At 48.9% G+C, this 27,959-nt stretch overlaps 2 protein-coding genes across 9 annotated transcripts; both read left to right on the top strand.

The window, feature by feature from the left end:
* Window positions 1-7,290: 7,290 nt before the first annotated feature.
* Window positions 7,291-15,021, top strand: RNF222 (ring finger protein 222). Of its 2 annotated transcripts, none has more exons than XM_025428415.3 (4): window positions 7,291-7,922; window positions 9,988-10,056; window positions 11,796-12,009; window positions 12,621-15,021. In XM_025428415.3, the coding sequence occupies exon 4, from the start codon at window positions 12,628-12,630 to the stop codon at window positions 13,231-13,233; it is 606 nt and encodes a 201-aa protein (XP_025284200.1). In that variant the 5' UTR covers window positions 7,291-7,922; window positions 9,988-10,056; window positions 11,796-12,009; window positions 12,621-12,627; the 3' UTR covers window positions 13,234-15,021. The 2 variants fall into 2 exon arrangements, with proteins under 2 accessions (XP_025284200.1, XP_035572112.1); XM_035716219.2 differs by having other exon boundaries at window positions 12,601-15,021.
* A 6,107-nt stretch (window positions 15,022-21,128) lies between these two features.
* Window positions 21,129-27,343, top strand: RPL26 (ribosomal protein L26). Of its 7 annotated transcripts, none has more exons than XM_025428422.2 (4): window positions 21,129-21,245; window positions 21,978-22,168; window positions 23,891-24,031; window positions 27,174-27,343. In XM_025428422.2, the coding sequence occupies exons 2-4, from the start codon at window positions 21,983-21,985 to the stop codon at window positions 27,300-27,302; spliced, it is 456 nt and encodes a 151-aa protein (XP_025284207.1). In that variant the 5' UTR covers window positions 21,129-21,245; window positions 21,978-21,982; the 3' UTR covers window positions 27,303-27,343. The 7 variants fall into 7 exon arrangements, with proteins under 7 accessions (XP_025284207.1, XP_048966157.1, XP_025284208.1 ...); XM_049110200.1 differs by having other exon boundaries at window positions 21,130-21,245; window positions 21,978-22,144; XM_025428423.2 differs by having other exon boundaries at window positions 21,132-21,245; window positions 21,978-22,150.
* The last annotated feature ends 616 nt before the right edge of the window (window positions 27,344-27,959 follow it).

Genomic DNA, 27,959 nt, shown 5'->3' with positions numbered 1-27,959 from the left:
CTGTTTTGTTTTGTTTCCCAGCTCTCTTTCTCCTGCCACCGCCCCCAGGAAGTGGGGAGAGGTCTCTCTTCTACTTAGAGCCCTGAAATCAAACTTCCCCGCCTGCTTCTTCGGGCTCCCATTCCGCACCTGTCTCAGAGCGCTTCAGGACCTGTGGTTAGAGACCCGCAAGGCAGCCGGCCAGTGAGTTTCAGAGGCAAGGGGGCGGGAGCGCTCGCGGAGCAGGTGAGCGGCAGGTGCGCACACCCGCGGGCTGGGGCATTCCTCCCAGCCTTCCTGCTCGCCGCGCCCGCTGCCCCACCCCTGCTTCTCTGCCTCCGCCCACACCCCCGCACCCCGGTCCTTGCCAATCTCAGCCTCACGTCCAATTTTTTAAGTTTTTATTTATTTATTTATTTTATTTATTTATGATAGACAGAGAGAGAGAGAGAGAGAGAGAGAAAGGCAGAGAGAGAGGGAGAAGCAGGCTCCATGCACCGGGAGCCCGACCTGGGATCGAATTCCACGTCTCCAGGATCGCGCCCTGGGCCAAAGGAAGGCGCCAAACCGCTGCGCCACCCAGGGATCCCCCAAGCTGTCTCCTTTCAGGAGGACTTCTCTACTTGATCGTACTCTGTGGCTTCTGTGCTTCCAGGCCAAAGGGCTCTTGGAAAACCTTGCTTTTGTTTTGTTTTAGGTTTTTTTTTTTTTCCTATTCAACAGTAGGTATTAAATGTGCTACTTATTAAAAATAGAATTGGAGGGGATCCCTGGGTGGCGCAGCGGTTTGGCGCCTGCCTTTGGCCCAGGGCGCGATCCTGGAGACCCGGGATCGAATCCCACGTCGGGCTCCCGGTGCATGGAGCCTGCTTCTCCCTCTGCCTGTGTCTCTGCCTCTCTCTCTCTCTCTCTCTCTGTGACTATCATAAATAAATTAAAAAAAAAAATAGAATTGGAGGTGCCTGGCTGACTCAGTCGGTGGAGCCTACCACTCTTGATCTCTGGGTTATGATTTTGAGCCGCACGCTTGGTACAGAACTTACTCTTTTTTTAAATATATTTTTTAAGCATAATTAGAGTATCAGAAGTGTGATTTCAAAGGTATAGGTGCTTCGGAGGTCAGAATACATACTTAAGTTTAAAATGTGATTCTATTTCTTTTTTCAAGACAAATCAAGTGGGGCACCTGGGTGGCTCAGTGGTTGAGGGTCTGACACCTTCAGCTCAGGGTCCTGGGATCGAGTCCCACATCAGGCTCCCCACAGGGAGCCTGCTTCTCCCTCTTCCTATATCTCTGCCTCTGTGTGTGTGTGTCTCTCATGAATAAAAAAGTAAAATCTTTTTTTAAAAAGACAAATCAAATAAACAATTGTACACGTGGCACTTTGATACGGCAAAAATCACTGAAGACACACAGCTAGGTAGTGGGGCATTCCTCCCTCTTCCCCAGACCATCATCCCTCTCCTTCCCACACTCACCTCCTGTAGAAGGACCATGCCTTTTCAAAGACAGCATTAGTGAACAGTGGCTAACGTAAGGCTCTGACCAGAAGGTGGGCTCATTCTCCTGTGTCCAGCCACATTGGAGGTTTTCAAGTCTATTATGACTTTGAGGGGGGAACTTTCATGTAGATTCCAAAGGGGTGTCCAACAGAGAGTTGAACAACCATGTTTCCCGGGCTTGCCTTGCACACCACCCCAGCCCCTAGCCCCACACACTTGAACTAGGCTTGTGAAGGTAGATCTATTCATTTAACAAACATTGATTTATTGGGCTCTAAGGATACCTGGCCACTGTTCTGCACCCCTCCTTGAAGGTCTTAAAAGGTAGAGATGCAGGTGGGAGGGGCAGGTGATGAACTGAGAGCCATCTCTGTGGCCACAGTGTGTGGTATGAGGCACCCAAGGGGAGGGTGATGAGAGCCTTGTGGGCTGGCTGAGTGTGGGCTTTGCACGGAGGGCTGTAGGAAGCCACAGAAGTCCTTGGAGGGAGGGAGAAAAGGGGAGACACCGGTGAAAATGCTCTGTGGCTGCTGCATACCATGGTACAGTTGGGCTAAGAAGGCTGAGGGCCAAGGGGGTAGTTGGGAATGAAAAGAGGCCCTTTCTGCCTACCAAGCCCTGTGCCTGGGCAAGGCTGCTTTCAGCCCAGACAAGGGGCATCTTTGTTTTCTGTCCAAAGGCCCCTGGTTTCACCTGTGCTACCAGCAGCCCTAGGCTATGTCATAAATGAGGAGAGCCCAAGGAGGTAGAATGAAGGGAACAGGGAAGGCAGAGATTTCAGAGGCCTGGGCAGCCTTAGGGGGAGGAGGTGAGCCCAGGAAGTTTATAGGAGTGTGAATGACTGAAACCCCAAAGCAGGTCCCAGAGTTGGCTGGCACGAAGCAGGGCCAGGGTCCAACAGATGCACAGGGATGGGGAGACCACCAGGGCTGCACCTAATTCTGGGTCCTCCTCTGGCCACACTGGGCAGGGGTGGTGTGTGTGGCCTCACCAAGGAGGTCCAAGTGGCTGGACTATGCTGGCTGGTGCCGGAGAGGACAGTGGGGCGTCTTCAGGGATGACTAAAGCCTTAGTCTCTGCCTGGGCTTCCCTGGGAACCAGAGGCTCCTCTGCTCCATACTTTGGGGTCCTCGGCCCTCCTGGGCTTGGCTTTCCCATCTGCCCACATTCCTCAGGCCAATCAAGAAGCTGACGAGTGGAGGCAGAGCAGGAGGGGGGTCAAGGGTCATGTACACACACACATACACACACGCACACACGCTCAAGTACGGCAAGGAGACACCCACCTCCTGCCACACAGGCATCATTTAATTACAACCACTGTGAGCATGCACAGGGGCACAGACAAATTGCCCCCCATCTCCTACCCTGCCCCCCTTTATATGACTCCAGCCTCATCCAGAGCCAGGATGGAGCAAACCTCCACTGCCAGAATATGGACAGTCAGGCCAATGGTCTCCTGTCTCCTAACCAAACACAGCCCTCGGTATTCCTGATCAGGTCCCGGTCCTTGCTCCAGGTGTGCCCACAGCTGCATGTTCAGCTGGGGAAGATCATTGTTAGGTTCACGGATGGCAGTGATCTAAAGACCAAGATCCTCTGTTCTAGCAGAGGTTGGCCTTAACCTTCATCCCATTCTTCCTTCTCCTCTCCTACCCCCTCCACCCTCCATTGCCTCTAGCTCCAGGTCTCCTCCCCTTGGCCCCTCCATCCCTTTTAGTCTTCAATATTTAGGGTGACCCACTTTACTATTCTCCTTAAATGATTGGCCCTGGCATAAGGTTCTGAATGGCAGGAGTGACTCCATCCTCTTAGGGCAGCCCCTGCCTAGCAGCCCCACCCGTCCCCACAGCAGGTGGAGAGAAGGTGGAGCAGAGGGTGTAGTGTGCCCCTGCTACCACACATCTGGAGTCTCTCCAGGGGAGCAAGAGAGCCAAGATCTGCAGGGAATCCCACCTCCCTGGGGGATGCTACAGAGGGATGCCTCTGTCTGAAAGAGCCACCTCAGCTTCTGGTCCTCCTCTACCCATCCTAGAGGAAGGAGTGAGGATGGAGGTCCAAGCTACCCAGGACCCCAACCCCAACCTCTGGCCTGGGAGAGGTTCCCAGACAGGCCACCCCTTGACGTTACTTGGAGAAGTTGCTAATTCCAAAACCGCACTGTACATGTGTGATCATGGAGAAAGCTCCAAGATGTCAGTTCAAGTAGGATATGCAAGATGCAGAAGCATGCGTGTGGAGCGCTATCTTTTGGTGAAAAAAAAAGAAGTGAGAAAGGAATACAAATCAAGATCTGTATTTTCTCTGCAGATATAAAGAAGATACACAAGAATAACCACTAATGACAGTGGTTATCTCTTCTAAGAATTGTGACAAAACACGTACAATATGAAATTTACTATCTTAACCATGTTTAGTGGCATTCAGCACATTCACATTGCTGCACAGCCACCACCATCCATCTCCAGAACATTTTTCTTCTTCCCAAACTGAAACTCTGGACCCATTAAGAAATGATGCCCCATTCTCCCTCCTCCAGTCCCTGGCCACCACCATTCCCCTTTCTGTGCCTATAAATCAGAGTCCTCTAGGAACATCATGTAAATGGAATCATACAGTATTTGTCCTTTCATGGCTGGCTTATTTCACTCAGCATAATATCCTCAAAATTCATCCATGTGGGAGCTTGTGTCAGAATGTTCTTCTTGTTTAAAGCTGAGTACTATTCCATTACACGCATATGCCACATGCTATTTACCTACTTACCTGCTGGTGAGTGGACGTCGGTTGCTTTCACCTTCCAGCTGTTGTGAACTATAAACAGGGGTATGCAAATATCTGTTTGCATCCCTGCTTTCAGTTCTTTTGGGTATAGATTCACAAGTAGGGTTGCTGGAGCATATGGTAACTCTACATTTAGTTTTTTGAGAAACCATCACAATGTCTCCCACAGTGGCTGCACCATTTTACATTGTCACCAGCAGTGCCAAAAGGTTTGAATTTCTCCATGTTCTTGCCAATATTGGTTCTTTCTGGGTATTTTGTTTTCTTTGTTTTTTATAATAGCCACCCTGATGGGTGTGAGTTAGTGGTGACCTTTTGGGACACACAGAAAATGGGCAGACAAGGAAGGAAAAAGAAGGGGAGAGAATCTCTACTGCAGGACTTCTAACACTTGTTCTTTCTTTTAAAAAATTTTTTAAAAAGATTTCTTTATTCTAGAGAGAGAATGTGTGAGAGAGAGCAAGCAAATACGGAGGAGCAGAGGGGGGCAGAGGGAGAGAATCCTCAAGCACAGAGTCTGACACAAGTCTCGATCCCAAGACCCATTAGATCATGACCTGAGCTGAAACCAAGAGTTAGATGCTTTGACCAACTGAGCCACCCAGGTGCCCCACATTTTAAAAATCTGGATATATTACTTATTCAAGAAATTAAATCATTGTTCCAGCATTTATTGTTATTTCCAAACATACAGCAAAGTTCGAAGAATTTTACAGAGAACCCATACATGCAATACTCAGATTCCACTAGCATGCAGTATTCTTACATTATATCCATCCACTCATTTGTCCATCCAATTAAAAAATTAATATAAAATATAGTTTCCTAGGCCTCTCCCAAGGTCTGCTAAGTCCTGAGGTAGGACCTTGGAATCCGTATCTTTCATCAGTTCTCTAGATGATTCTGATATTTGAGAACCTCTGTCCTGATCCAGCCATTCATTGCATGCACAAACTACACTTCCAGTCATTTGTCAAGTCAGCCAGCCTCAGTCAGGATTCTATTCTTGTCTGAAGGCTCCCTATGCTCAGAGAGGTCTCTCCAAAGAAGGTCTTATGGGGTCGCAATGGTCCCCAGACCCATCCCTAACCTAGCTGGCTTCTTCCCCAGGACACACATTGGTCCCCCAGCAACACCACCCCTAATGTGTCCCCAAAACTGGACACAACTCTCCAATGTGGCCTGACCAGAGCAAAAGCCACTGGTCCCATCCCTCCCTGAGCTGAACTAGCCTTCCACCCTTCAGCGTCCATTTGTCCTCTCTGCTGAGAAAGGCAGGACACTATAAATTGGGGTGGTGAGATTGGCAGGACAGATCGGCTCAGACCCTCGAAGTAAAAATTGTTCAAGTCCTCTTATCGCTCTGCAGCCTTCTCTTTTTGCTGTGATAATGACAATGATGATTGTAGGGGGTAATGTTGACCGAGCCCTTAACATATAAGAGGCGTGGTTTCAGGCACATTATTTGCACCCATTCATTGAATCACCACGATCCTAGAGAGTAGGTAATATTATCCCCATTTTTCAGATGAAGCAACTGAGACACAAAAGGATTAAGTAACTTACCCAAAGGAACATGGCACATTCTCTTTATATAAACACAGAGCAAGTGTACTTCTGGCTAACTTACCTGTGATCTAACCTTCCCTGATGGCTAATTCCCCTTTGCCTGTCAAAACCTAATAGTCCTATGTCCCACCTTCTCGGGGGCAAGATGATAGAGCCAACCTAACAAAGTAAAGCTAAGGTTTCTCCGGCTGATATATTTCCTGTCTCGGGCAGGAGGGCTATATGCGCACACACACATGTGCACATGTTTATTTATACATACATATATATATAAATTCCAAAGTTAAATTCCTATTTTGGAACACAAAACCATAACAGACTATGGTAATAAGTATTCATTCAAAGTTATCTTCAAAGTCAAGCTTCATGGCAGAGCTAGTAGAAGAGATTTGGGGGCTCCAGGAACTTCCTGTCACCCCAGGGTCACATCACATTAGTCTAAAGACAGGCCAGCCTGGATCAGTCCCCTCCCCCAGGGACATACAGGGCACAGAGGATGAGTATCTGAGTCTCCTTTTCTCCCAGAAGCCCTAGGCAGAGTCATGAGCCAAACTATTGAAGGGACCCCTGGTAGTGCTGATGGAAGGACAGAAATTCGGGGAGCCCTCTCAGACGGGAGAAGATGCAGAATGAAACATACAAAATTGTCCAGTGAAATTTGAATTTTAGATAAAGAATGAATAATTTTTTAGTATAAGTAGGTCCCAATTACTGAACTGAGGATGCTCATACTTAAAAGAAGTATTTGTTATTTATCTGAAATACACATTTCCCCAAGGCAGTCTGCATTTTTATTTGCTAAATCTAGGACTGCCTGAAACTCCTCCCCTTCAGCTCTTGTAGAAAGAACATGAGACTGTCGTGACAGTTGGCACTCAGCCATCCCCATGTCCCTGGGCGAGGTGGCTGGGTGCACCGCCTTGACTACCCTACCCAACCGGCCTCTGGGTCCCCGTGGAGACAGACCATGATGGGACAGGTCAGGAGGAGCCATCCTGGGGCACCCTACTGAGTCACACTCACGCAAGTCACACACTATGCCTTGGATCCAGGAAGCTCCTTTTTCAAAAGATAACCAATTTTTTGAGGACTGGGCCTCCAGCCCTGAGAAAACTGGGAGAGAATCCCTCAAATGGTATCCAGTTGTTCTCTCACTGTCACCCTCTTTGTTCCTGCCTTATTCTTGTTTATTTATTTCTCATCACAAAATAAGCAGGATGAACATTCAAATACCACAGAAATGCATAAGTTAGAAAGTCCCTCCAGAGATAACTACTTTCAAGGTTGATATATCATATTCCAGATTTTTCTCTATAAAAAATATATAATTTCCATAAATAGAATCGTATTTTACAAATTGTTTGGAAATTTATCCCTATTCCCCATGATGTCAGGGATTTCTTTCCAGGCAGGTTCATGTTTCTTTTTTTTTTTTTTTTTTAGGTTCATGTTTCTAATTCATTGGTTTACTCTGCCTCATTCTTTACCCCCATGGTGTTTGGTCTTGGGAGCTCTGAGTCTCTTTGAGTGTTCGATGAATGGCAAATGCATAAGGACACACCACCCAGATATTTGTATATGATATTGGGTGTTGTGGCCTCCCTGAGGCTGATGTGACCCCCCCCCATCCAGTGCATGGCAGCGGAGCAGGGGTTTGAGAAGAGGATCACTGAAATGGGTCCGGGAGGGTGAAGGACCATGAGGATAAATTTCTTATTGTTGGAATTGGGAGACCCACCCATAGGGAGCCCACCCTGGGTCCTGGGTCACTGCCTCCACTGGGAGACTCATCCCTGGGCTCCCCCTCAGATTGGGGGCTCCTCTCCGAACATCCTTGTCAAGATCACCTGACTCCAGCAGCTGCCAAAGCCCTGGGCAACGCCAAGAGCCTCCTGGCCTCAAACGGGTTGGGCGACATTCACTTCCCTCCACTGTCCTCCAGACCTGCTCAGTCATTAGGAAATGCCTCAGCGGCGGCTGTCACAGTAACAGCAGCAGGAAGACGTGCTGTCTGCCCAGCACCTGTGGGTGGCTCAGATCTGCTCCGCGGAGGACGTGGTGGAGAGGTGGATGCTGATCCCAGCAAAGTGAGTCTGGGGGCCTGGCTGGGGGCGGGGAAGGAGTGGGATCCAGCCAGAGCGTGGCGAGGTTCTGGACTGAAACTGGAATGCCACAGGGGTGTGGGAGTGTGTGTGTGTGTGTGTGTGTGTGTGTGTGTGTGTGGTATCTAGGGGAGTGGTCACAACCGAAGCCACAGGGCTTCGCTTTGGAAATCCAGGAGGGAAGCCCAGAAGCATCTCTCTGCCTCAGGGGCTCACAGTCCCAAAGTGGGGAGGCAGGAATCTCCTGGGCTGATGATTCCCCCAAACAGCCCTCTCGATAGGCTGCTGCTCTGGGTGAAGTGGGGCACTGGGGCTTCATGAGGTCAGCGCCCCTTGGCGGGCCCAATCCTTGCCTCACAAGTGGCTGGAGTGGCAACCTTGTTTAGAGTCACTCTCAGGAGGGACTTTACCAAGGTAAAGCAAGTTTAATCTTTTCCTCTTTTTCTTTTTTTTTCAAACCACTTTACAAGATATGCTAGACATAAAAAAAGCTGGATTCTGGAGCTCCCAGAAGGTATTTTCATTCGTGGATTAAAAAAAAATTAGTTATTTATTCGTGAGAGAGAGGCAGAGACATAGGCAAGAGGGAGAAGCACACTCCCTGCGGGGATCCCTACGCAGGACTCGATCCCAGGACCCTGGGATCACAACCTGAGGCGAAGGCAGACACTCAACCACTGAGCCACCCAGGTGCCCCCTGTGGATATTTGTTAAATCAGTATTTCTGCACAGGTATGAGGGCTGGGACCTCCTGTTCCATCACCCTGCTCTCCTTTGGAGGCACATCCAAACCCCCACTAGAGTTGGCAATCCCTAGCGCCCTGGGTCTATCCTGCCCCAGCCGTGTGACTTTGAAGAAGTTACTTAAGCCCTGGGCCTCAGTTTCCTCATCTGTAAAATGAGGATAATATCTACCTCCCAGAATTGTTGTCAGGATTGCATGAGGAAGGGATGCGACATGCCAAGCACATAATTAGTGTTCAATAAATGGTCGCTGTTATAATTATTTATTACTAGCTTGACACTGGTCCCACCTCACCTAGAAAGACTTTCCAGCCCTCCTCTCCCACCATTTCCTAAAGCACCAGTGGGGTTGCCTCTTGGCATAGAACGTCTCATGTTGTATTTGAGCTAGAGTGCACCCAAACTAGAGCATGGTCCTTGCATTTCTTCTGTTGCCTTCACCCTGGCCCCAGCACCCAAGACAGAGGCATGCCCAGGAGAAGAACTCAAGGAGCAAGAATGAGTGGAATCAAGAGAATGAGAGGGAGTGGGCAGGGAAAGACTGAGAAAGAGAAGTGAGTAGAAGGTGGGGATGGGTGGCACTGTCCAGGCATGAGTGACGTGCCTCTTCTGAAGCCTAGGAAGAAGAAAGGATTGCCCAGGGAGGCCACCAGTGGGGACCTGGAATGTCTTCTGCATCCCTGGATCCCTTTTACTTTTCTTCAAACTCCAATGACTATTAGAGGCTCTCCTCCCCCCTCCCCTGCTCCTCCTGAGGAGGATAGTGCTTCCTGACTCAGCTACATAGCTACTTACAACCCTCTAATGTTCTCTATGTCATCTATAGAATTTCCTCTCTCCGTCCTTCTCTCTCTCTCTGCCATCTCCCTCTCTGTCACCTTCCCCAAGTGACTTCACCCAAGTCATTTCCTCCTCTCTGGACCTACCTCTGCTCCCCTATAAGACTAGATTTGACTAAATGACCTCAAAAGCCCTTCCTTCCCCTAGCATTCTTTAACTATCTGCTTTAATTCTCTTGCCTACCTTGATACCTACTTCTCAGTTACTCAAACAACTTCAGCTACCTATCACCATTCCTTCTTTTAAAAAAAAAATCTTGGGCACCCCAGGTGGCTCAGCGGTTTAATGTCGCCTTCAGACCAGGGCCTGGTCCTGGAGACCCAGGATCGAGTCCCACATCGGGCTCCCTGTCTGGAGCCTGCTTCTCCCTCTGCCTCTCTCTCTCTCTCTCTCTCTCTCTCTCTCTGCGTGTCTCTCATGAATAAATAAATAAAATTTTTTAAAAAAATCTCTTTTTCAAAACCAGTTATACATATCCACTACTCTAAAGTTTCATGAAGGACCTTCTTGAACCGGCTTATCTTCGATGCCAAAGGTCAGTACCTAGCACACAGCAGGAGCGCAATAACTATTTATTGAATAATTGGATGGATGGGTGGATGGGTGGGTGGGAGAATGGAGGGATCAACGGATCAATGGATGGATGGAACTGCTGCCATATGCCTGTGGGGCACTGTGAGATACAGGAGGACATATTAGAAGTTGGCTTAAGAGAATCATGGTCATCCTTGAGAAAACCCCAGTTTAGTTTAGACATCTGCAAGTGTGTTATGAAACAGAAATGACAGAAACATTGGATTCACCATCTTGATTGTTATCTACTGCCCATCATTTATCTAATCCCTCCTTGAACCTGTTGTCCAGTCTGCCCCGGGAGCCACAGATCTTCATCATCTTGTATAGTTACTCTAATTTGACGGGGGCTTCCCTCTGTCAGAGATGTGCGTTACTTTTTTTTTTTCTAGTCATCTACATAATAAGAACAACTGGAAAGAAGAAGAAGATAGATGCTAGAGGATTTGGCTGGCCTTAACAATGACATCTACCATTTGTTAAGCATGTACTGTGTGCCAAACTCTTCACTCATATTAGCTTACTTAATACTCTGAACAACTCCAGGGGCACCTGGGTGGCTCAGTAGGTGAAGCATCTGCCTTTGGTTCGAGTCATGATCCTGGGGCCCTGGGATCAAGACCCACATTGGACTCCCTGCTCAGCAGAGAGTATGCTTCTCCCTTTCCTGCTACTACTCCCCCTGCTCATGCTCACTGTCTCTCTCAAATAAATGAAATCTCAAAAAAAAAAATTACTCTGAACAACTCTGAGAGGAAAACAATACTATTACCCCCATCTTAGAGATGGGGAACAGGCTCAGGTTAAACAATTTGCTTGAGGTCATACAGACAATAATAGGTATATCAAGGATTTGAACTCAGTTCCAGAGTCTGAACATTTGAAACCCTCACCCCCAGCCTGGGGGCCACACTGATCACCCAGAGACCAAAGCTTGAAAAGGTTTTGGAGCTGTCTTCAAGGTCCCAGTTCCCCCATCCCCACCTTTACATATTTTTGCTCCTTATTCCTTATGGGGCATTTTCAACTTGGCAAAATGCACTTAGGACCAAGCCAAGAGAGGAGAGAGATGCCAAAAGATTTATGATTTGAGAAACTACAGTTTTTTCTAGTAACTGATCTGGTTCCCATTATGTCATCTCTTGAGTCTAGGGGCTGGCACAGAGTTCTATTTGTCAGTGTGTTCAGGTGTCTTTTGTCTACATCCTTGATGGAAGAAAATGTCAAAGACAGGTGATCACAATTCCTTCTAAAGAGGCTAACCTAGATGAGTTTAGTCTACACAGTTATGATACAGGGGACTTTTTTTAAGATTCTATTTCTTTATTCATGAAAGACACAGAGAGAGGCAGAGACACAGGCAGAGGGAGAAGCAGGCTCCCTGAGATGAGCCTGATGCAGGACTTGATCCCAGAATGCTCAACCACTGAGCCACCCAGGTGCCCTGATATGGGGGAATCTTAAGTGAGGACATTTGGACTCTTAAGTGAGGACACTTGGACATACATCTGGACATCTGGTGTCTGCCTTCAAAGCCAGCATCTTGAGGAGCTGTGTACTTAATCCAACAATTCTGCTGTTGCTGAGAACACCTTTGGGGTCTCAGATTATGTTTAAAACCCACCTAATTACTTTATGGTGACTGTATCTTCAATTTAAAACAGTATCATGCCATTGATCACTCCTGTACTTTCTCACCAGGCTTCGATCCCAGTGACTTTGGCCATTTCCAACATATCAGACACATCCTCGAAGGATGAAAATCTGCCTTTGCCAAGGTTAACCAGGAGGTTCTCTCTCACTGCCTCAGGCAGCGCAGTAAGAATCTGAAGAATGAGTGAGCTGTGGCAGGCGGAGGTACGAGCCCACAGCTCCCTGCCGTGACTACACAGAGGGCCAGCAGGCATTTGGATGTGTAAGTTCTGAGCTTTATTTTCAAAACAGTCATTGCTTTATAGCCACGCTTAGCACAGAGGAATGCAATCCAATGGCTGGATGCGATCCAATGGATCAGCCAATCCCTGAGCAGGGAGATAGAGGAGCAGCAGAGGATCTTCTAGGAAATGACCACTCTGGGGACAGCCACACTGGAGACCGGGCTGAGTCTGGGGGAGCATCGGCTTAGCTGCCTGCTTCCCCTAGGAACTGGGTCCTGCTGCCTTCACTGCAGGCATCCAAGCAGGAAGAGGTGAGGTGATGACCTCACCAAGTCAGTGTGCCCAGGTGAGGTATCAGGGAGGTCAGACTTCAACACATTCCATGTACCTCGAACCAGTTTCCCGGGGCTGGAGTTGCTCCTTATGGGTCTCCCAAAGCCCCTTGTAGAGGTGCCCCCCTCATCTCCTCCTAAGGGGCCTGGGCCCTAGGTCCTAGTCTCAGTGTAAGCCGAGTAGGCACTTGGGGAGGGGCAGCAGAGGAGGACAAGAGAGAGGGGGGCAGAAGGCAGGTGGGAGGGAGTTGGGAAGGAGGGAGAGGGCTGGCAGCTCCCGGCCCTTCCCTCCCGCAGCTAAGGCCCTGCCTTGGCAGAGTGGCCATGTCCGAAGGAGAGAGCAAAGACAGCTCGGGCAGCGAGTGCCCCGTGTGCTACGAGAAGTTCCGCGACCTGGAGGGCGCCAGCCGCACGCTGAGCTGCGGCCACGTGTTTTGCCACGACTGCCTGGTCAAGTACCTGCTCTCCACCCGCGTGGACGGCCAGGTCCAGAGGACCATCGTCTGCCCCATCTGCCGCTACGTCACCTTCCTCAGCAAGAAGAGCTCCCGCTGGCCCTCGGTGCTGGACCGGAGCTCGCAGACCCTGGCCGTGCCCATGGGCCTGCCCGACGCCCTGGGCCACACGAACCCCCAGGTGTGGAGGCCGGCCCCCAGCCAGGGCGCCCAGCCCCCCTCAGACCCGCCACCTGGCCTGGTCCGGGAGCCCCAGGTCTTTGTCATTAGCCGCCACGGGATGCCCCTGGGGGAGCAGGACAGCGTGCTGCCCCGCCGCAGCCTGGCCGAGCTGTCTGAGGCGTCACCGGCCCCCAGTGCAGGCCGGGCCTTCTGCTGCCGCTCACGGGCCCTGCTGCTCATCACGCTCGTCGCAGTGGTGGCTGTGGTGGCCGCCATCCTGCCCTGGGTGCTGCTGGTGAGGAAGCAGGCCTGAGCGCCACCCTGGGCTGAGCGTAGCTGGCGGGGGAGGGGGGGCCTGGATGGGGCGAGACCCCAGGGCCAGCAGTCTGGACCCTGGATGGCGTCCCCACCTCCCACACCACCTGCCTCATGGGGGGAGGCTGGGCGCTGATGATCTCTACGGCTGGAGCTGAGCTCTGGGCCCAAACCCAAACTCCATGCATCCAGGGTACAAAATGGGGTGCCAACCCTTTCTGGGAGCAACAGCTATGTCCCCCCCTGGATGGGGGGCTATCCTCAAAAGATACTTCCCCCTCCTCCAGGCTGGAACTGAGCAAGGTGGGAAGACAGGTGGTCCCCCTCGTACTATGGGGTCACCAGCCCTGAGATGTGGTCCCTATCTGCCAGGTGACCCACCTGAAGCCAGGTGGGGCCAGATGGGGCCCTATAGTGGCTGGATGGGGGCTCCAAGGCAGGACTCGTCCAGGTCAGAGTTCCCACCCAGGCTTCTCTAGCTGGCTCGCAGGAACAAACAGAAGGAGTGGCTCAGGGGTCAAAGCACCTTTCCCAGGATCTCAGCAACCACCCATGAGCCTACAGCTGGGCAAGTATATGCCTTCCCGCCCCCAAATCACCAGCCTGTAAGGTCTTCGCTGGTGGAGAAGCTGATCTCAGAGGCTGTGGCCTAGGATTTCTGGGGGACATGACAGGAAAGCATCATCCTGGGGAATGTGGCAACATCAAGGCACAGGAGTGGAGGCTAGAGGTCTCTGCAAGCCTCCCAAGCCCAAGGAGTGGTCCAAAGTTTGAATCCTGGAGTTCCCAAGGATGGACTGGTGGGCCAGGAGCACAGGGGGAGCCTGAAGGCCGAGACTTGAGTCAGCGGAGAGCTATGCGGGCAAATTAACCCCTAGGGGCTGCCCCCACTCCTTCCTAGCCCAGGTCCTCCTCCTCCTCCTCATGACCCAACCACTTATTAGAGGCCACACCAGCTGGGCCAGTTTCCCTGGGCGGATTCCCAGCTGGGCAAGGATGGGTGTGCTTGTCAGGGACGCCACTGTCTCAACAAATGCTGAACCCCAGCTCCTGCCAACCCCACCCTGGGCTGTGCTAGGGCTCCGCAGGGACGGCCACTCAAGAAGCCTCAGACTGGGTCTTGCCTGTGGGGCAAGTCACTTGCAGACAGCTGTTTTCTATTTAGTAAGGGCCATGATCTTTATTTTTGAATTAAAAACAACAAAAACTTCCAGATCCTCTCTCAAACAGGTGGTTGTTCACAAGCCAGGCGTGCCAGCAGCTAAGTCCCCCTGCAACTTATACCTCCCTCGGCAAAGGTCGCTATCGGTGGGGAAAGAAACAGCACCCTGCCTTTTATCTGGTTCCCAAGTCCCCAGACCCATTTGGGGACCCCTGGGGAATGGGGTTCCCCCCCAGAGGGGATATTTGGGACACATGGAGAGCTGATTGAAAACACTTATGGTCTTCTTTATGCTCTTTTCAAGACTAGAGAAGCACATAGGTGCTATTTGGGGAGGGATACAGGTGGGTTCATGGGAAATATATTTATTATAGGACTAAAAATGCTAAATTTACAAAGACTCCAATGAGTCTTGTTTTAACCTCAGCCAGGCTGCTTTAAACAACGTCATGAATTTCTGGGGATGTGATTCTCAGATTCCGTTGCATTTGCCAAAAGTTGATTTCAAAATACCCGCAGTGTTTTCATATTGTTCAGAGGTGACTCCCAGACGGCACTTCTTTTATTTTCAGAGAATGTCGAATGGCTATTTTATAAATAAAGGTATATGTATATTTTCTCAAAGATTGCAGAGACATCACCGATGCACGTGCAAAGCGCTGAGCTTGGACTTTCCGGATAATCCACATTAGATGAAAGAGACAGCTCAGAAAAGACTAATGCAAATGGATCTTAAGCATCTAGTCGGTGACACTTGTGAAAGACATGTAAATTAAAACTTCTACAGGTGTCCCAACTTTCACCTGTTAGCCTGTCAAACCCTGAAGGACTCAAAACCCACTCTGCCGCCAAAGGAAGGAAAGCAGGTTCGGTGGTGGGATGTATATGGGTAAAGCCCCTGGGAAGGGAAATTTGACATTAGCTATCAACATTTCCACCTTTTGATCCAGAAAGTCCTATCCTAGAAATGTATCCTCTAGATCAACTTGTGGATATTGCCACAGAGTATCTCCAAGGTACAGTGGCCAATGGGAAAAACACAGTGTGGAACATTGTGGAAGGGTGGGGGGAGTAAGAATTCACATTCCTATGTGTGCTTTTTTAAAAATATTATTTATCTATTCATGAAAGACACAGAGAAAGAGGCAGAGACACAGGCAAAGGGAGAAGCAAGGGATCCCTGGGTGGCGCAGCGGTTTAGCGCCTGCCTTTGGTCCAGGGCGCGATCCTGGAGACCTGGGATCGAATCCCACGTCGGGCTCCCGGTGCATGGAGCCTGCTTCTCCCTCTGCCTGTGTCTCTGCCTCTCTCTCTGTGTGTGTGACTATCATAAATAAATAAAAATTAAAAAAAAATTTAAAAAAAAAAGGGAGAAGCAAGCTCCCTGTGAGGAGCCCGATGTGGGACTCATCCCAGGACCCCAGGATCACAACCTGAGCCAAAGACAGATGCTCAACCCCTGAGCCACCCAGGTGCCCCTCACATTCCTATGTGCTTATTTATGCATCAAGAAATTGAGAAGATCGCAAAAAAAACTAGTCACGGTGATTAACTGTGCAAGGGGATGATAACTGATGGGACAAGACGGGGGTGATTTTTCCTTCCCTTTGATACTTTTTTAAAAAACTCTTTGGAGAAAAAAAAATTCTTTAGAGAGAGAGAGAGAGAACATGAGCAGGGGGAGAGGCAGACGGTCCACCGAGCAGGGAGCCAGATGCAAGTCTCGATCCCAGGACCCTGAGACCATGATCTGAGGCAGATGCCTAACCCACTGAGCCACCCAGGCGCCCCCGCTTTGATACTTTCTGAAACAAGCAAAGGTACTACTTACTCAAAAATTAAATTGAAAAATGCTATCCGATGCTAGGGATATTTTCAGCATCCACACTTGTTACTCCATGAGGTGCTGGCCCCAAGAACATCCAAGAACTGCCCCTGACTACCTGACTACCCCTACTTGCAGCTCAAGAGTGTCAGCTACCGACCAGTTTGGCAGGGCTGGCTTGTCTGGTTAGAGGTGTGACATCTCCTGCTTAACAGGAAGGAGGTAAAAAAAAGCTTCATATTTGACTCAGTGTTTCTCAGTTCCTATGGACATCTTTGGGCTGGATCATTTAATGTGCCCGTTTGGATTTTTCTCTGCCTTCTTTTCCTTTGTCAAGTATAAGCTTTTGCTTTAAGCAACCACCCTGAGGTCAGGACACTCCAGAAAGATGCCATTAGATAAGTAGATAGACGGGTGGATGAATGCCTGGGATTATGCACACACACTTTGCTACCTCCTCTCACAATAATCTTTAATTTAATTTTATTTTTTTAAGATTTTATTTATTCATGAGAGACACACAGAGAGAGGCAGAGGGAGAAACAGGCTCCCTGCGGGGACCCCGATGTGGGACTCGATCCCAGGACCCCTGGATTATGCCCTGAGCTGAAGGCAGATGCTCAACCACTGAGCCACCCATGCGTCCCTAACCTTTACTTTTAATAAGTACTTGCACAGTATAAGCCTACCAAGCTAAATGTAAGGATCCATACATTTCTGGTGAGCCCTGGGCCAGGATTCCCAGGAGTCTCTATGCCCCTCAGATACCATCCCATGACCTCCACCCTCAGCAAAGCCTGCAATGACTCAGACAGCCCTGTGAGTCTCTTCACTTCTCCCTTTGACACCCTCATCAGTCCAGATGTCCTTTTTTTGTGGGGGGGGGGCAGAATAACCTGGCCTCGTCCTCACAACTTCCCTCATCCTCCTCTTACCTGAGACAAACTGATTCGCAACACAAACTATTTGTAGATCCAACAAGTTCTGTTGGTGTAGGACTCGAGGCCTTTGCTTGGGTGGCTCCCTCTACCTGGAACATATTTCCCCTCTTGTCTACCTGAAAAACTCTCACCCAGCTTTCCAGAAACAGTTTAAGTGTTCGCCTGTAGAAATCTCACCACATCCAACTTCAGTTAGAATTGGCTGCATCCTGGGGCACCTGGGTGGCTCAGTGGTTGAGCATCTGCCTTCGGTTCAGGGTGTGATCCCTGGGGTCCTGGGATTGAGTCCCACATCACGCTCCCCGCAGGAAGCCTGCTTCTCCCTCTGCCTCTCTCTGTGTGCCTCTCATGAATGAATGAATGAATGAATGAGTGAATGAATGAATGAATAATTTTAATATAAAAAATGGACAGCATCCCGTCATCTTCCCAGGGACGCTGTGTTATGCCCATTTGTTGACAGAGCCATTTCTTCCTTCTAGACACCGTGCCCCTTCAAGGGAGGCTAGATCTCACTGGTCTTTGTATCTTACTGGTCTTTGTATATGAAGCTTGCATGGCATAGGATTTGGTAAAGAGTAAGAGTTGGAGAGATCTTTGAAGAATGCATGAGTGAAGGCAGGAAAGCAGGGAGAAAGGAAGGAAGAAATGGGATGGTTTGGTGTCTAGAAAAAAAAAAGTTTAGTCCAAGGGATGTAGATGTAGAATCTGAATAGCCAGTTTGTCTTAGGGCTTCGCAAAGACCAGCCTCAAAACAACCTGACAGAGTCCATTTAAAAGCCACCACCGTTACCTGGGTGGCTCAGTGGGTTAAACGTCTGCCTTCAGCTCAGATCATGATCTCGGGGTCCTGGGAGGGAGTCCCGCATTGGGCTCCCTGCTCAGCGGGTAGCCTGCTTCTCCCTCTCCCCCTGCTGTGCTCTCTCTCTCTAATAAACAAATAAAATCTTTAAAAAAATAAATAAAAGGACCTTTGTCAAATCATGTAAGAGACATGTAAGGAAGTGGAGGGGCAGCCAGGCTAGGTGGCCAGAGGATCATGCAGAGCTGAGCCAAGACATTTATGCAGGTAAACAGACTTCACAACAAGGCCACCAGTAATTTGCATCTGTGCATGCAATTTGTACCCTGGCAATCTTCGCACCACACAAAGTGGCTGTGCTGTCCAAATGGTGGCCTGAAGGTTTAATTTCAATGACTCAGTGTTGCATGGGGAGAGAGAGCTAAGGAGGCCTCCAGAGGGAAGGGCAACAGCAGAGAATGATGAGGATGATGAGACAACAGAGAGGGCCTTTGTGGGAAGAGAGGAAGAGGCTAGGGGAGACCCGAAGAAGTGGGGGTGAATGGGCAACCAGCTGGCTCCATCAGAAGAGCATGCAATGCTTGATCCTGGGGTTGTGAGTTCGAGTCCCACATTGGGCATAGAGATTACTTAAATAAATAACACTTGAAAGAAAGAAAGAAAGAAAGAAAGAAAGAAAGAAAGAAAGAAAGAAAGAAAGAAAGAAAGAAAGAAAGAAAGAAAGAAAGAAAGAAAAGAGGGGGTTAGGGAATCTAATAAGAACAAAAAGGGAGAGGATGAGTCTGTGAAGACCAGAGAGGAAGACAAGGTAGGAAGGCAGGAGCCTTGAGCATCTCCCTGTAACTTTCAGCTGCCAAATGAAATTCAGATCAGGTGGGAGCCTCATGGGCTTTTCTCTGAACGCTGCTCACTCCAGCCACAAGGACCTAGCTCCGGGAGACAACACGTCATGCTGCTTCACAGCTGCAAGCCTTCCTGAGAGCTACTCCTACTGCCTCATGAAGCTAACTTTAACATTCTTCAAAACTCAGCCAAGGGTGATCTCACCCCAGAAGTCTTCCCTGACCCCAGAATGCTCTCCTATTCCTGAAGCACAGAACTAGTAAAAGTGGGGCGCCTGGGTGGCTCAGTCCATTAAGCAGCCACTTCTCGATTTCGGCCCAGGTCATGAGCTCAGGGTCATAATGTCAGGATGATGAGAACCAGCCCAGCAATGGGCTTAGCATGGAACCTGCTTAACCCTCTCTCTGCCTCTGTGCTCTCTCTCTTTCAAAAAGAAGAAAAAAACCCCACCAAGGGCAGCCAGCTCATAAAGCACTTTTCCTGGGGTCCCATGAATGCTAGTTTCACTGTTTATCTCTCCTCTTAGACAATGAGCTTCCTGCAAGTAGAAGCTCTAACTAATTTCATTTTTTAAGTCCAGTGTCCAGTTTAGGGATGGCAGCAAAAGACGCTCCATAAACATTTGTTGGAAAGAATTGCAGAGGCACCTGGCTGGCTCAGTCCTGGAGCATATGGCTCTTGATCTTGGCATGGTGAGTTTGAACCCCATGTTGGGTGTAGAGTTTACATTTTAAAAAGTTAAAAAAAAAAAAGAATTGCAATAGAGGTAGTCTCACTGAATTTTTCAATTAAGAATAAAATCTGGGGCTGTTGACAGTATATTTAAAACACAACTTTTTTAAATCATGAAAACCCTGTGTTCTTTACTGACTTAACTCTGGCTCCTCAAAGACATGTTTCCTCACTCTTTTTTTTTATTTTATTTATTTATTCATGAGAGACACACAGAGAGACAGAGACACAGGCAGAGGGAGAAGCAGGCTCCCTGCGGGGACCCCCGTGTGGGACTCAATCCTGGGACTCCAGGATCACACCCTGGGCCGAAGGCAGGCGCTAAACCACTGAGCCACCCAGGCATCCCCAAGTTACTTACTCTTTGACTTGACCTAATGGAGTCCTAGAAATTGGGATCGAATCAGAAGGGACTGGAAAGAGCTTACATGGGTTCATCTATAACCTATGGGTTCAACTTAATTGGTACAAGTTCCTCTCACTTCTCTGTGACTCAATGATCCCATCTGTACAGTGGGAACGATAATACTGTACCAGCATCACAAGGCTATTTGGTGGATTAAAGTAGTTAAAAGAGATGCTAGGGTGGCTCGGGGCTTGAGTGCCTGCCTTTGGCCCATTGTGATCCCCGGGGGATCCTGGGATCCAGACCCGCATCTGGCTCCTTGTGAGGAGCCTGCTTCTCCCTCTGTCTATGTCTGCCTCTCTCTCTTTCTGTTTCTCATGAATGAATAAATAAAATCTTAATACATATATATATATATATATATATATATATATATATATGGAGTTAGAAATGTAGAGTGAGTGGAAAAGTGTCTCCAGGACTCAGCAAGCTCACTACGTCCTATTATGACCGTGAAATGCGTGTCTTCCATCCGTGTGACACTGCATCATTCATTCAACGATAATGCTTTATTCATTCGAGGGAAACGGATCCCCCACCGGCTGCACGGCCAGGCAAGCTGCAGGAGTTAACCCCAAGCACTGCCGCCTGCCCCAGAAGCGGTTTGCAGGCAGCACACCCCCTTGCCCTGCTTCCACCAGACCTTGAACTGAATGACAGCGGACAGTAACACTTAGGGGCACAGTTCTCCCCTTGCAAAGGCTCCTTCCAAGTGTGGTCTTGGACCTGCACCCTGGGCATCCGTCACCTGCGAGCTCGTTAGAAATGCAGGTTCAGGCCTCCCGGCGCGGGGGTTGGGGCGAGGGAAGGATCGTGGGTCCCCACCCTCGCAAGGCGGGTGTGCGGCTGCAGCCGAATCTGGGGCGGGCCCCACGGCCCCTCATCCAAGGGCTGGCGAGCTCGTTGTCCACGGAACCCACTTCAGTAGCGGTCACCTGGCGGCCGCTACTACAACCTGTCCTTTCTCGGAGAAGGGGGCGCCCGCTCCCTCACCACGCACGGGGGGACAGTCACGCTCTGAGCAGCTCCTGCCACCTGCCCGGGAACGACCCTTCCTGGACCTGCCCAGGGAGGCACCAGGGTCTGAAAGACGCGGTTTTGCAGCTCCTTGCAGTTCCCCTCCAGGCCGCGGGGGGCACTAGTCATCCATTTCTTTCCCAGCTTCCTCTTGTCATTCAAATCCCGCGCCTCTCTCGCTCCTGGCGATGATCGGTCTCGCGAGATCTCTTGTAAACTTACAGAACCGGAAGTAGCGTGTGGCTCTCTTCCCTTCTGCGGCCATCGCTGAGGCGCTCGCAGGTGAGTTTTGGCGATGCGAGTGCAAGTAATCCGCGGCCATCCTTTCGCGGGCGCGGTGTCTTTTGACCCCAGAGGCCCGATACTCTTCCGGCGAACGAATAGCACCCAGGGAGAGCGGCTAGGATGATCTGGACCTGTTTTCCCGCTAGCTTGAGGGCCGCCGGACTCGGGAAGGGACGGGGAGAGGGGATTTGAGAACTCGGCATCGGCGCCTGGAGGGGAAGGGCTCTTTGCGGATGGAGAGAAGTCTAGTCGGGGTCGTTTCTTAAAGAATGGTCTCGAAATAGCTTTCTGTTGAAGCCGGGGGGCCTTCCAGGCCCCGCTTGCCCAAGAGGCGGCTTTTGGGACCCGGGATTTCCCAGGTTTGGGGACGGAGGAAACGCTGCACTTTGTCGGGAGCTCAGTGTCCTCTCACTCGAGTTCACAGCGTGTGGACGTTGTTGGTCTTTGCAAAGCATGACGTGCTAGTAGAGTGACTGAGTTTGTGGGTCCGGTTTGCTCTCACGCATGGAGGTGCGAATTGTCTTCACTTCCTCCGCCGGGATTTCGGAGTTTCGGAGGGTGTGACCTAGAACGGGTATGTTTGTGGAGGAAGCATCCCGGGAGAACGTGACCGTGTCCTGAGCTTGCTCACCCTCTCAAGGTGACGTTGCTGTGACCTGTCTGGAAACCGGACCACATCGTGCAATCACTTTAAGGGTTTTTAACGCGTCTTTTGCTTTTTCTCTGCAGCCAACATGAAGTTCAATCCGTTTGTGACTTCTGACCGGAGCAAGAATCGTAAGCGGCATTTCAATGCGCCTTCCCACATTCGCAGGAAGATCATGTCTTCCCCGCTTTCCAAAGAGTTGAGGCAGAAGTACAACGTGCGGTCCATGCCCATCCGGAAGGATGACGAAGTGCAAGTGGGTGCAGTGATACAGGTCATCCTGGCGGATGTCCTGCACATCTGGCCTGGAAGAGGGATTGTGTTCGGGGAATGATGCACCAGAGCAGGGTTGCAACAGGAAACTGAAAAATGAAACGGGGGGTGGGGGGCGCCCAGGTGGCTCAGTCGGTGAAGTGTCTGCCTTCCAGCTCAGGTCACGATCTCCGGGTCCTGGGATCCAGGCTTATGTCCTACACCCTGCTCATCTGGGAGTCTGCTTCTCCCTCTGACCCTCACCCTGCTTGTACTGTCTCGCTGGCGCTCTTAAATAAATAAAATCTTAGAAAATCTAACCGGAAAAAGTATTGATTGTTCCAAACGTCACAATGTGGACATAATTAATCAGAAGAGGAGAGATGATTCAGAGCCAGGGCATTGCCCCCTCCCCCCGCTTTTTTTAAGATTTTATTCATGAGAGAGCCGGGGATATAGAGGGAGAAGCAGCCTCCATGCAAGGAGCCCAGTGTGGGACTCGATCCTGGGATCATGCCTGAAGCCAAATGCCAACACTCATCCCCTGAGCCATGCAGGCGGCCTGCCCCAGGACATTACTTTGTGATGAGCTTTTCTTGGTGTGGTTGGTCACCAAAGATGCATTTGAGGACAATCTACAGAAGTCTGTCTGAATCAGAACCCAGATGCAGAAGCCCTAACTGAACAATAGTTTTAACGTGGTGGTATTACGTTTACTAGTAAATAACTCATCAAATTGGGGATCCCTGGGTGGCGCAGCGGTTTGGCGCCTGCCTGTGGCCCAGGGCGCGATCCTGGAGACCCGGGATCAAATCCCATGTCGGGCTCCCGGTGCATGGAGCCTGCTTCTCCCTCTGCCTATGTCTCTGCCTCTCTCTCTCTCTCTATCATAAATAAAATAAAAATTTTAAAAAATAACTCATCAAATCAGTTTAAGTGAAGATCTTTGTGTTTTCTTAGCTGTAACCTGCAGCTGCTGTTGATAAGATTCAGGCAAGTCTCTAAAGCAGCTTGTCTGTCCCCAGTATTATTGGATGAGGTTAACGCCCATTTAAATAAAAAAAAAAAAGTCCCCAGATAGTGGTGTGGGTTGAGAACAGCCACTGGTTGTTACTGTGCTGGTGCCAGGATTGCCAGTGGATGCGGGAGGTAGTCTCTGTTTTCCAGATCTCGTAATGTGAGGAAATCTGCAGCTGTAAAGAACCGTCTGTGCAGAAGCACTTTGTGTTGCTGCCTGACAAATGTGATCACTAGGACTCCTGGGTAGGAAACTGAAACTTTGGGAAAGAATTGGTTCCCAATTTTAGTATATGTGCTGCCGAAGCGAGCACAAAAAATTGGTTCCCATACGTATTTGCTGCTGCCAGCTCTGGCACTGAGTTGGACGTTTGAATGGGTTGTGGATTTAATTTTATGGCCTCTTGCTTCCTTCGAGATGAAGTAAAAGCTCCTTGTTGTCAACCTGCTATGAAAAGCTGAAGTGTGCTCGTTTTTAACCTTTTACCAAGCCCACTGCTGCTTATTGACCACCAGTTGATGGATGCGCTGTCCATCACTATACTTTGGTTTATTTGCAGGTTAAAGCCAGAGAGAATTACTGGCACGTTTCCGTTAACTGTTAAGTCTTTCAAGATTGAAAGGTCTTGCAGATCTGATGTTTATATGATTTGTAGCTTTCTTGGTTCACAAGGTTAATCTTAATATTTCTGGGGTGTTTTTTTTTTTTTTTTTTTTTTTAATTTAGGTTGTGCGGGGACACTACAAAGGTCAGCAAATCGGCAAAGTAGTCCAGGTTTACAGGAAGAAGTATGTCATCTACATTGAACGAGTACAGCGAGAGAAGGCAAATGGCACAACTGTCCACGTGGGCATTCACCCTAGCAAGGTAGGTATTATTGAGAATGCTCGAGGGTAGAGAAGGAAGTTCCCGGAAGTGTTAGCAAATGTGATAGCTTGTTTGCAGAGCCGTCCCAAAGAAATAGAATCCCTGATTTTAGAGGTTCTAGAACGCAGTATTTTTTTTTCCTTTTATCTTTTACAAACCCTTGTGTCAAGCGTGGACTTTCAGTAGATCGCGGGAAGGGAGCCACTCTGCTACATTCAAAACCTCAACCCAGGGATCCCTGGGTGGCGCAGCGGTTTGGCGCCTGCCTTTGGCCCAGGGCGCGATCCTGGAGACCCGGGATCGAATCCCACGTCGGGCTCCCGGTGCATGGAGCCTGCTTCTCCCTCTGCCTGTGTTTCTGCCTCTCTCTCTCTCTCTCTCTGTGTGTGTGTGAGACTATCATAAATAAATAAAAATTTATAAAAAAAAAAAAGCCCCAACCCAGAAGCAGGATGTCTGAATGGTTTAGGACCAGATTCTCCACGACCCTGTGTTGCTTGACAGGCAAGGGGGTAGCCCCTTTTCTGACCAAGCCGTTTTTGGTAAGAGGGGCTGTCCACACCGGACCCTGTCCAGCCAACATCCCAACATGGGCACGGCTTGCCATGCTAGGAACTAGTCTTAAACATACAGTATTTGAATGGAGTTCTGGAAATTTTTTCAAATCGAGGGGTCTTTAACAGTCATCGTGTATATTTTATGTATTTTTTTCCTCAAAAGTCACAGTGAACAAATCTTAAAATCTCAGAAATACAGTAATTTTTCTAGTAAATGGAGCTGATACCCTGTTGAGTAAGCAGGGGTACCTGGGTGGCTCAGTGGGTTAAACATTCGACTCTTGGTTTTGGCTCAGGTCATGATCTCAGGATTCTGGGATTGAGCCTCCCTATGGGGCTCCCTGCTCGGCACAGTCAGATTGAGATTCCTTTTTCCCTCCCCTCCCCTCCCCTCCCCTCCCCTCCGAAAACAAATATTTAAAAAATAAATAAATAAAGCCAAGTAAGTAGTATGGCAACTTTATGACCCTGCAAAGTATTAAGCCATTACAAATGGGAAAAGCGAAGCCCAGAAGCTAAGATCTCGTCGATAGTGGTAGTGTCTGAGCAAGGATAGAAATTCTGGTCTGCCATAGTAGGTGCCTGTCTGAGGCTTGAATGTGAATTCTCTGATATTGCAGTCTCAAGTTTTTTTCTAACAATTTTTAAAAGTTCTTCTGGTGCTGCCATAAATCTGTTTTTTCAAACTACAGAAAAGTTGAAGGGTTGATGGAGCAAAATTCCTGCATCTCTTTGAGCTGGAATTCACTACTAGCATTTTCCCATGTTCCTTACTTCCCTGCCCTATCCCCAAAGGATTACAGGCGTGATGACCCTTCCCTTTAATTCTTCTATGTGTGTCTCCTGAGAGCAAGGAATTGGGCCATTTTCTAGGCATCGCCAGTCTTATATTTGGTCCACCAGTAGATAGGCTGTTGTCCTGGTCACCAATCCAAGGATACATTCTTCGTTTTTTCAAGACAGCACGGCGTAGGATTGCCTTCACTGTGGCTCAGTCCTCATCTGTTATATTTCATTCTGAGGAATTCAGACCTCTAAAGGCTGATGACTCCAACCCAAATATCAATACCCAATTGCTTATTTTGCCTTTCAGCTTGGATTTCTAATTGATAACCGCAAACCTAATATGTTCAGACTTCTGAATTTGTTCACTATTTGCCATCCTTACCTTGTATGGCAGCTTGTCTCCACTCACCCCCACCCCCTTAGCTGCTGTCAGGTTATATCCAGAATCCCATCTGTTCCCATCAAAGTGGCCTGCAAGGTCTTGATCCCCTCACCAGCCACTTGTAGATGTCCTCTTTTCATGACTTGGTCTACTGGTCTCCTGGCTCCTCTTCCAGCCATGTTAATCGTGGTGTGTCCTCTGTTAGCAGCATCACCTGGCCCACCTGGTAGATTCCACATTCTGTTCCCAGCTCTACTGGGGACAGGGGGCAGGGTCCAGGGATCTATGTTAAGAAGCTCTCTGATTCTTAGGCACACTTAAAATTAAGAAACACAACCTGTAAAACTTCCAAGTTGTTCTGCCCCTGTACCTTTGTACTTGCTGTAACTTTTACCAAAGCAACTCTTCACTTTCTTTAGGTATTCCTTTCTTTTCAGGTATTTGTCTTTTTTGTTTCCTTCTTTTTTTTTTTTGGATTTTATTTATGTCTTTGGTAGAGGGAGGAGCACACTCCCCGCTGAGCAGGGAGCCAGACATGGAGCTCCATCCTAGGACCCGGAAAGATCGTGACCTGAGCCAAAGGCAGACATTTAAACAGACAGAGCCACCCAAGTGCCCCATGTTTCCTATTACAGAAATACATTTAACATAATGTGTAAATTAAAGGTGTGTAAGATGTTCAATAGATTTGTATATAAAAGGATTTGTATATAAAGGGATTGCCGTTGTAGGGATAATTCACACTTTTAATGTGCTATATAAGTATCTTAGCAAGCTTGGTGATTATGATACAATATTGGGTATGTATCACTACTGTACTGTAAGTTCATACCCTTAACATCTGTCCTGTTCCCCATCTCTTGCTGACCATATTCTTGTTTTCACAAGTTTGACTTTACAATTTCCACCTATTAGTGACATCATACAGTACTTATGGTCTGATGTCTCTCACTATCCTGTGTTCAAGGTTTCAGGTGTCTGTATGTAGCCTTGTCAGTAGGGCCTCGTTTGATCACCCTATAGGATTTAGCCCCTGCTTGGCAGCAGTCCTTAGCGTCCCCATATTGCCCTGTTTTTCTATATATCAAAGTCTGGTGTGCATCCACTGGATTGGTTTGCGGAAATACAAGCTCTCTGACGGCAGAGATTTTCCTTTCGGTTCAGGTTCCCAGACCTATATTGGTTCAGTGCCCCCTTACCCTTTTCCTCACCTTCCTTCAGAAGACCAGAATTTACCATCATCTGGAGGCCTCTAACAGATTTGTCACAACATACTGTGGTTTTGTGGGTTGAAGCTACATCTCTATTCCAACTTAATGATCCTCAAATTGCAATAGAAACAAACGTGTGTCTGACTTTGGTTAGCTTGAGAAGCTGGTAACTGTTGAAAGCTTAGACATGTTTTATTTTTCTGCAGGTGGTTATCACTAGACTAAAACTGGACAAAGACCGCAAAAAGATCCTTGAGCGTAAAGCCAAATCTCGCCAAGTAGGAAAGGAAAAGGGCAAATATAAGGAAGAAACCATTGAGAAGATGCAGGAGTAAAGTAACCTTATATGTGACTTTAAATAAAAACTTAAAATGAAGAGCCTTTGCTTTCTGTGTGGTGCTTGGGGAAGAATCCTCCCTCTCAGTGAGTGGGTTTGCCACCTGGAGGCAGGCCACCCTGTCCTGTGGCTTGATCAAGTAGAGTGGGTTTTCCATTTGAGCACCAGCTCTTGAGTAATCGAGATTAACACAGTCCTGGAATCATGACTGATAGGTAGTGGGGGTTTCCCCCTTTCGAAGCAGGCAGTATTTGGGGGGCACTGTGGCTCCCAGAGAAAAAGCCCTGTGGGGTCCTGTGTCTCCTGAACGGGTTCTGTCTCACTGCTACTGGGCTGCGGCTAGATGTGCATAGAGTGTGAATGTTCAGTCTTGCGGGTGGGCTAAGGCTTGTGTGGAACAAGAGCTGCTGATTTCCACTGCCCCGCCCCCCTTACCGTCTTGTTTGTGCTGGTGCTGCTCCGAGGGGTGGCAGTCTCAGAAGAAGTGCTGAGATTGCACTTTTAAGGAATGTTTTATTTTTTTTTTTTTTAAGATTTTATTTACTCATGACAGAGAGAGGCAGAGGCAGAAGTAGGCTCCATGCAGGGACTCTATCCTGGGTATTCAGGATCACACCCCGGGCCGAAGGCGGCCCTTAACCGCTGGGCCACCGGG

Source organism: Canis lupus, chromosome 5 (genome assembly GCF_003254725.2).
Source record: "Canis lupus dingo isolate Sandy chromosome 5, ASM325472v2, whole genome shotgun sequence".
Lineage (NCBI taxonomy): Eukaryota > Metazoa > Chordata > Mammalia > Carnivora > Canidae > Canis > Canis lupus.
This window is presented reverse-complemented; position numbering and strand designations above follow the sequence as displayed.